Source organism: Dasypus novemcinctus, chromosome 7, assembly GCF_030445035.2.
Source record: "Dasypus novemcinctus isolate mDasNov1 chromosome 7, mDasNov1.1.hap2, whole genome shotgun sequence".
In the NCBI taxonomy this organism is placed as follows: domain Eukaryota; kingdom Metazoa; phylum Chordata; class Mammalia; order Cingulata; family Dasypodidae; genus Dasypus; species Dasypus novemcinctus.
The window spans coordinates 3,459,775-3,469,600 of NC_080679.1; the positions used below are offsets into that span (position 1 = coordinate 3,459,775).

At 45.4% G+C, this 9,826-nt stretch overlaps 1 protein-coding gene across 1 annotated transcript; it reads right to left on the reverse strand.

Moving 5' to 3' along the window:
- Positions 1-2,427: 2,427 nt before the first annotated feature.
- LOC131279276 (olfactory receptor 9S13-like) lies at positions 2,428-3,378 on the reverse strand. The gene has a single exon (XM_058301249.1). It carries the CDS (start codon positions 3,376-3,378, stop codon positions 2,428-2,430), a length of 951 nt encoding a protein of 316 aa, XP_058157232.1.
- Between the last annotated feature and the right edge of the window lie 6,448 nt (positions 3,379-9,826).

A 9,826-nucleotide genomic window follows, 5' to 3' on the forward strand; every position in this document is an offset into this window, starting at 1 on the left:
CCTGTTTCCTACAGTCCAGGAGCCACTTTCGCTCCTGGTGCTGCTTTTCAAATTCAGCCACTCTTCACTGTCTATCTGATAAGGGTGTAATATCCAGCATTTTTAAGGAAATCCTACATATAAAATACAAAAAGACAGCCCATTTTAAAGGTCATTGAGACCTTCTAGGGGTCGTGTGCTAGGCCCTGCCTGCACCCAGGACGCATCCTGAACTGGGGGTCCATCCCCATGGTGGAGAGCTGGAGTCCTCACCCTCCAGGTGGGTGGGGTGGAGGGGCCCAGGGAGGCTGTGGCACTCCCCTCTCCCCAGCTGGTCCATCATAGCATTTGACTCACCCTGGTACCCCCATGTGGGTGGGACACAGGGGATTATATTTCTAAAATGATACAAAATATACATCAGAGGCAAGTGAAGTCCCTTTTATTCTCTTTGATCCTATGTCCAGCCCCTGACCTTTCACCAAACACCCCCCACGTGTATGATAATGCTCTGAGAATGGTTTCACTGGACACGACTGTGCCCATAAATGATGCAATGTGTTATTATGTGTGTTTAATTTGACCCTGAACATGAAATGCTGAATGTATACATGCAGCTTACCTTTCCCCTCTACATTTTATTTCTGGGTCCTTTCATTGTCTACTTCAATTATTTCAATTGTTTTATTTTCACATGGATAGACCTCAATTTGTTAGTGCGTTGTTTTGGTGGATTTTTGAACTTCACAGGTCTGCTGTAACAAAGTGCCACAAACCAAGGAGAATAGACAAGAACTCACCCTTCTAGTATTAAAGGCCAGAAGTCTGTGGTCCAGGTGCCCTGTTGCCGCTGTTCCTCTTAACTCCTGGGGCAGGTTCCCTGCTGGCCTCTTCCAGCTTCTGCTGGGTGCTGGCAAATTGGGTGTTTCTTGGCGGCAGCTGTACCTTCCATTCCTGTCTCCACCCTCACATGGCCTCATCCCCTACATGACTGCGCCTCCCTCCCCTTCTCCAAAGACCCAGGTCATGTGTATTAAGGCACAAAACTAGGATCTCATTCTACTCTAACATGTGTCTTCTGCGATGATCCTTCTTCCACATATGGTCACAGTCAAAACATGGGAAGTCGTGACTTCAGCATCAATTTGAGGGTCAGAATTCAACCCATGGAAAGGGCATCTGGGGTGGTGTGTGAATTTTCTTTTTACAGTCCTGAGTAATTCAGCAATGAATAACCTTTGTTGACTCTAAGGTACAAATCTAGAAGAGGATTTCTGTGTAGAAATATAGAGGCATTGTCCTCAATCTCATAAATATTCATATCAATCACACATCGTGGCAGTCCATGCAACTTTCTGCATAATTGCCATCCAATTATATGAAAGCCCAGCTCATTCCAGTGTGGAAGAATCTTGAAAATTCTCTAATCAATAAAATGCTCCTATTTAGAATACAAAAAGAAGTCTACAAACCAGTACGGAAATGGCCAAAACACAGTAAAATAAAATATGCAAACCATGTACAACATCCATAATAATATCCGATAGCTCCTACTATGAAAAGAGGGTGAATCTCATCAATACAGTGGTATTGGGAAGGGGAAGCCATAGGCTCCTGGAGGTGCACCTGCTACCAGGAGAATCTAGATGTTTCTTACAACCCCTTCTCCCTGTTCTCTTTACTGCAATTACCTAGAGTGTGGTTCTTATTCTGATGTGTTGTGGTGGCAGAGAGCCATTTCCATTGTCTCTAGTAGCTGAAAATCATCCCCAGTCCAGCTCGGTTAAAATGTTCATTTGAACTTGGATTGAAAAGCTTCCATGGAGTGGTGTCAAGGTTTTCAGAAGCCAGTTGCTGGCTTACACATTTCCTGCAACAATACACAGTACAGCATTAAAGCAGGACCGCATGCTCCCTCTGAGCCCTGTGGGAGACCTTCAGCCTTACAGAAGTAAAGGGTGGAAAAGAAGCAAAACTGAGAGTTTAGGAGGAAGTGCTGTTTTAGCAATCTTCGCAATATCACTATGGTCAGAGCAGGGCTTCACAATTGAAGTTCCCACTTTCAGTATAACCAGAGTTATTCCCTGAGCACACATTACATTCGATTGATATTAACTAAAAGTAGAAGACCACAGAGAATGCCCATCTGCACAGTGGCACTAGTGCATGTGGAAGCATGACCCTAATCTGGCTTCTGTTTCTGCTTATTCCTCTGCCCACTTTATGGCCAAATTTCTTGATTTCCGTTATTGCTCCAGAGAGGTATCAGTTGATTTCTGATGCCAAAGAACATATTTCATCACTTCATATTTCTCAGTAAATTCCTGGACCCTAATGCTTTCAAGAAACATGCAAGGATTGATGGATTGATTCCCTGAAGTTCACCCAGTGAACCTCTGAGTCTCCCTTCCAGCCCTCAGGACACCATCTCTCCCTGTCTTCCCTTCTTCACGTGGCCGCGTGTTTCTGGCCCAGCCTCCGCAGTGCCTCCTTCACATCCTTGTTTCGCAGACTGTAGATGAGTGGATTGAGCATCGGGATGACCAGGGTGTAGAAGATGGACACCACCTTGCCCTTCTCCATGGAATCCACAGCTCCTGGCTGGGCATACATGACAAACACTGTCCCGTAAAATAAGGAAACTGCGATCATGTGGGAGCCACAGGTGGAGAAGAGCTTACGACGCCCAGCTGTGGAGCACATCCTAAGGATGGTCACAATGATGTAGCTGTAGGACACCATGACCACAAGAGTGGTGCCCACAATGATGAGGCCACAGAATCCAAACATGACCAGCTCATTAAGGGCCGTTTCAGTGCAGGCGAGGTGGAGCAGGGGGGGCACATCACAGAAGAAATGATTAATGCGATGGGAGCTGCAGAACGGGAGGCGGAACGTGAAGCTGGTCTGCACAATAGAGTTGAGGCAGTCTCCACAGTAGGAGCCCAGCACCAGGCAGGCACAGGCTGAGGGACGCATGGTGATGGAGTAGTGCAGGGGACTGCAGATGGCCATGAAGCAGTCATAGGCCATGACAGCCAGCAGGAAAGTCTCAGAAGTAGCAAAAAGGGACAAGAAGAAGAACTGTGTGGCACAGCCTGAAAAAGTGATGTGCTTTGTGGAAGAAAAAAAGTTGGAGAGGGCCTTGGGGGCAATGACAGATGAGTAGCACAGGTCCAGGAAGGAGAGGTTCTTGAGGAAGAAGTACATGGGGGAGTGGAGACGGGCATCCAGGGTGATGACCACGATCATGGTGAGGTTCCCCAGGATGGTGACCATGTAAAGGATCAGGAACACTACAAAGAGCAAGGCCTGGACCTCAGGGCCACCCTCAAAACCCATCAGCTCAAAATCCTCCCAAGAGGCCACTGAGAGGTTTTCATTTCTTTGGAGTGTCATGTCCCTGAGCAAGGTCACAGGGGAACAGAAGGGAGGCAGGAGACCACAGGAGGGTGCAGGTCAGAGTTGGACGGTCCCATGTCTCCCTGGAGAACAAGGACCACTGGACTCACATTGCTCTCTCTCCTACAGCGAAAATCATGATCATTCTTCATCCAATGGACTCAATGTCCTGAAAAGAAAACATTTATTATGGTTAATTATACCATGGATGTGATCTATGAACTCAGTCCAGGGTAGTCTGAGATGTTGCTCTGAAGATGCAGAGAGCCCTGATGAACTTAGGATCCATGGTATAAGGACAGCATTAAAGGCTCCCTGTCCTCTGACGAGTTAATGCTCTCCACCCCACAACTGTTGCCCCTCCTTCAGGCCATTTCTCGGCTGCTACATGCAGCTAACCTTACACTGTCCATGCCATGTTCCTATTTCATTATCTCAAGTTACATCTATTGTGCACCCCTCAGGACATTTAGCCCCATCACCTTGATTCTGAGCCTAGTGGCACTCCATCAGTGAGCTCTCTGTAACTTTGAGGACCTTGGAGGTTTCCCACAATATCTAGGTATTGGATACATGGAGAGAGGAGTCACCATCTGATCATAGTAACAAAAGGATGAGGACCTATGACATGCATGGAAGATGGAATGCCCTCCTCTCTTCTCTGTCCTGAGCCCTTCAGCTTTCATTCCTGGCCCTCAGGCATTATGCAGTCCCCACCCTTTTCTACTTGGTAACCAGATTCCTTCTTCTGGATCTTCTGAACATTTCTCCTTTCCATATTGTCACAGTATGGATGCCATGAACATCCTGTGAGTGGGCTGGCACTGCAAAATGATGGATCCCAGGTAAATTGTGGAATCCAGTAGGAATATGGAGGGAATTGCGCCCCAATAAAGTGGGGATGGATTAAGGGTCTAGGTGAAAGCAGTAGGCAGATGTTGGGACATTAGAAAAACTTGCCTTTTAGCTTCCAAGGAGTGTATGTTTGGGTGGGCATTACATGTTGCAGGGCATACCCGCAGGGTCCCTCCTAACCTGCCATCTCTCAGATGATGCTGACTTTTGGCAAGTCATTGAGGAACCAGTTATCCAGCAGAAATGGGAAAGGATGGATCAGCCTACCTCCCTCCCCCAGGAGAGTGTTCCTCCAGCACCTTAGCATGGGACTCTCTGCATGATTCAAAGACCAAGTTACGCTGCACCCTGGACTCTCCTGGACATATGAGGCTGCAGGGCTGCAGGTGCAGAGGGGGAGTAGGAGGGGTCTGACCTGAAAACTCATGGCTGTAACCCTGGGATGCCCTTGGGTCTCCGTGGGTTCACCTGTCAGCCCCTACTTTGCACCCCCACTGCCCTGTTGCACACAGTGGGGACACTAATGGTTAGAGAGTACTGTCTGTCCAACACCATCCCTCTTTTATAGATTTCTCCTCTGTGACCACAAACTTTTCAGTTTCCTAATTTTGTGATCATTTTCTAGGCAGTCAGTCCCGACAAACACTGTGTAAGTCTGAATAGTGTCTGATTGAGTTGTCTGCATAGATGCTGAAACTTATAGGAATTTCCATTCATGTTCAAATAAGCTGGGATCCCCCTGGACGTTGAGTGGACTCTCCAGGGCGACATGGACAGCAGCTGCAGTTTCAGTATGAGCCCTGACTGAATGTGGTGGAGGGACACTGTGATGTTCCCTACTGGCTCTTCACCTGTCCCCCTCTGCTTGCTCCTGGTAGAGTGAGGGCCCAGGCTTTGGCTTCTTGGTCCTCAGGTGGAGCTTGTTAGAAAGACAGAATCTCCCACCCACCCAGACTCACTGACTCAGGACCTGCACTGAAACAGCCCACAGAGGGTCTGAGGCTGGGTGAGGGTGGGGGGCACTACTCCCCATGACCCTGATGCCCCAGATCAGGCTTCAGGTCACCTATGGAGAACAACCCTGAGTGCCTCCTGTCTACACAGCCCTGCCACCCCCTGCAGCAGGGTCTCTTTCTACTCCTGCATGCCTGATGGTGGGTGCCTTGACTTTACCTTTTCCAGATGATGGCCAGGATTCACACTTGGCCATGTCAGGGCCTGTGCTCTAAGGTGACCGGTGCTCCTGACCTCTGGTCTGTGTGATGATGATGCAGCCAACTCTGAGGACCAGCAGTGTCTCCTGTTTTGTCCTGGCTCCCTCAGCAGTGGAGTGAGAGTGGGGGGTTCTGAGATGGGGTCTTGGGTCCCAGTGAGAGCTGGCCCAGGACTCCAGCTGTTGGCTGCAGGACACCTGCCTGCATCTTCGGTGCAATCTGAATGGACACAGCTCAGCTCAGCTCTGCAGATGCACCTCCGGTGTCATCCAGGTGCCTTTTCAAGAACCCCACACATAGGGTGACTCAGCTGGGGAGATTCTCCCCATCATGCCTGGGACTTGGGGCCTCGCATGGCCAATTAAGGGAGAACTGCGTCCCTGCAGGGCCTGGGGCTGCCAACTCTCTCTATCTTGTTGCCAAATCTTGCCTGATTCTCTTGACCTCAAAGACAGGAGTGGGAGTTTGAACCCTCAGGGGCCCAGGAGATGCCACAGGACAAAGTGCAGACAACTAGGAGGGCCCCCCCGGCCCCACTGTGCAGACCTTGCTCCCTGCTCCTCCCCCTGCTCCACCTCAGCGTGTTGGCATGAGGAAAGGGATGCACGGGGCAAGTGTCCTGGGCAGCAGGACAGCCAGTTCTGCCCCAACTGAGAGATTCTGCCTCCTGTGCCACTCATCTGGGGGAAATCACTTTCCTTTTCTGAAGTTACGGAGCTGCATAAGACCATCTCCAATTCCCTTTAAGTTCTTATTTTCTTGTTCTTTAAACCTCTTTTAAATTCTTTATTTAAAGGCATAACAAATACATGCTGAGGAAATTCAAGGATTAGGAAGTAACAGAATTAAAAGGAAATGCTCTCACCTTTAACCCCACAAAATCTTCTTTAGCAGCCAGACAAATAAGTTCCCAGAGGTAAGTCTGCAGGCTGGTGGGTTGTGTTTCATGTATTTGTAATAAACCAGATCCCACCATTCATTAGCCCTGCATTTGGGGTTTCAGTTAATGACATTTCCTGCTTGTCTTGGTAAGTCAGAGCTGTGGTTTTGATGTCCCCACATGTGCCTTTTCACAGGCACATGACACTACCTCCGTCATCCTCTGACTGGCCTTGGTTTATATTCTTTCTGTCATGAACAAGCACACCACATGTACCAAAGTCATGTTTAATATTTGGATAGAAACAGTCACCAAGTGGCCCTAATGAGAAACTGGAGCACTGCATCCAAGAAATGCAGACATTATATGCCTCAAAGCACATGGGATATTTTTCAAATATCCCATGCAAATTGCAGAAGGTGATTTTTCAGATCATATGGAATATGCTTTCTCACATAGTGGCATTACAAGAAATAGCAGTAGCATGACCACTATCACCACTTCCAAGGTTGGAAACTGAGAAATAAACTACTAAAGATACCCATGCGTCAAATATTAATCACTGTCCAAATGAGAAATATTTGAATCTGGTGACAATAAAATAACACACAATCAAAATTTAGTAATGCATTGTTAGGTTTATTTTTCATTGCATAAATTGGAATAAGGAAATAACTCAAATTCAATATTTGAAGATTCAATTTCATGAAGCTATGAAAACAACAACCAGTTAAACACTTAGAACCTAGAGAACAGCATATTAAGAGAAAATCAATGAACTTAATAATTTGACAGGAAAATTAAAATTGATAGATGGCTAGAAAGACTGATGAAAAAAATGTTTCTGAAATAACATGTTTCATATCTTACAGACATTTGTGATGATCTGAACCTTTATGTACCAACCACCTCCCCCACCCCACAAAAAACAACATGTTCTTAAATTGAATCCATTCTTACGGTCTCAAATAGAGGGAACTGTATCTCTAGAGAGAAATGGTGGCTCCCAGTGCACTAGGGCAGTTGAGCATGTCAAGCCCTCAACACTGTTGCAAGTATCTCTGAAGATGGCTTTTCAAGCAATGAAGATTGACTGTCACTGTGGGCCCTAAGGGGAGGGGGAGAGAGGTATTGAATAGATGGAATCAATGTAACTGTGTGGGCAATAGAAGTGTTCAACAAGAGTATGCAAGGATGGATATAAGACATGTAAAATTACACCAAAAATATATAAGCTAAAATGTAAATCATAATGTAAAACATAAGATAACTAAAAATTTAGAAAATCATATAGTCTAAAATATAAACCACAATGTCAACCCAAATGTTACCTTGTTTGAAAGCTATTGTCTCAATATCTGTACATCAGTTTCAGTAAGTATAGTATGAATATTTAAAAAGATTATTGCAATGGAAGGGAAAAGGGTTTTATGTTGGATATGTGGGAGTACTGTATATTGTATATATGAAATACTGTGATCTAAAGCTTTTGTGAAGATAAGCTCAATAATTAGAAAAAAAAAAAAAAAAAAAGAAAGGACTTAGACACCGAGAAAAAGACTGAAGAAGTTGCCTTGCCAATTCGCATACAGGGCAACACTTATTGTGGTGATGGAAGGCAAAATATCAAAAACAAAGCTTTTGCATTTTTAAATTTTTTGATACCCCAATTTATTTTTACCTTAATTTTTCTAAATTAATATGTATTCTATGTCTAACCTTTAAACTCATCACTATATTCCATTTTACTATTAATGGAACCTGGCAATATATTGGGCTTCATTTTTGAAGAAGTTTTGGATCACAGAGAGGTTCAACAATGGCAGCGGAGAAATACTGGTGTAGGATGTTATTGACAGGGGACACGTGGTTGGCAGGGAGTTCTCCAGGGCATATATCCAGGGTACATAAAACTGTTTGGATAAATTCATAGTGGTTACAATTGGGAACAACAACTGAGGGGCTGCTGAGTTCCTAGCCAGGGGCGCTCTATCACAGTCCCTAAAGGAAGAGCAACAATCCCCCAAGTGCAACGGCAAAGACCAAAAAAGAAGGAAGGTCCAACAAGGAACCCTTGATACTAATGATTACGCTTGTAAGCCTGTGCACCTGAAATAAGAACAAGGCCTAGAGCTGCAGGGTGCCTAAGAGTTACCTCCTGAGAGCCTCCATGTTGCTCAAATGTGGCCGTCTCGAAGCCAAATTCAGCAAGCAAGAAGCTGAAAGGGACAAAACCTGAAAGAGAAGGGAGGGATTAGCACATGCTGCACAGAGGAGCCATGAATCTCTGGTCTCCAGTCTTTGGGAAGAAAGCATGGCCTTAATGATGCCTTAATTTGGGCATTTGCTTGGCCTCAAACTGTAAGCTTATAATTTCCCATTGTTTTAGCCATCCCATTTCATGTTATCTGCCTTCAGTAGCCAAGGAATCCAAAACAACATTGAAGTAACTGTGAACATCACTATAGGCATATTTATGCCATGATAAATCTAATTGCCACTTCTTAAGTAACTAACACAAGATGAAACATCAAATACAAACAGTCTGATGATTATTAAGGAGATTGATCATAGTTTAAAACTTTGCCACAATGAAATAAACCCTGTATTGTGTTACATGCCTCCAGAAAATATAGAGGATGCATTTACCAATTCCATTTATAAGGATGATATAATATTGCTAGCAAACCTGACAAGAATATTTTCAAAAGAGAAAATTTACAAGCCAAGAGACCTCGTTTAGTATATATCCCAAAATCCTAAACATAATATTAGGAAATTTTAAATAAACTTTGTCATTTTGTGACAAAGTTAGATTTATCAACCAGTACAAGGTTATTTATTTTTCCAAAATTAGATAATGTTTTGATCACATAAAGGCAATATAGAGAGTAATCAAATATTTTTCACAAAAATTGTAGACAGGAGAGAACCAGCAAGATGGCGGCAGAGTAAGGAGCTCCTAGAGTCAGCTCCTGCTACAGGGCAGTCAGTAAACACCCAGAGCTCTCTGGAGCTAGCTGAAGCACCTGTTTGGGGGCTCTGGGAACCAGAAGAGCATCCTGCAACATCCTAGAAGGAACGGAAGGAGGAGACTGCCCATCTATTGGCTACCAATTTTGGCTACTGATTGGTAGACTCGACTGGCTAAGAGATAACCCTGGGAACAGGGGTCTGTGAATCAGCCCAAGTCAGAAAGAGGCCAGTAGCCACCATTTTGACTCTGCCCCCAGCCTGAGGGGAAGCCAGGCTGACTGAAACAATCATTGTTGGTGGGAACCAGTTTCTTTTACACAGATCAGCCTGCAGTCTGCCTAGGCTTTAGCCCCGCCTCTTGTGGTGAGGAGGCTGAGGAGCCCTGCACCAAACCTATATAAGTAATTGCTGGTAACTTTGGCTGCCATAGACTGAAAATCAGAAGTCTACCAGGGCAACTGTGGTCATCTTGGACCCGTACTACATAGACTCCTGCCCACACCTGCAGCTCCATCCCTAC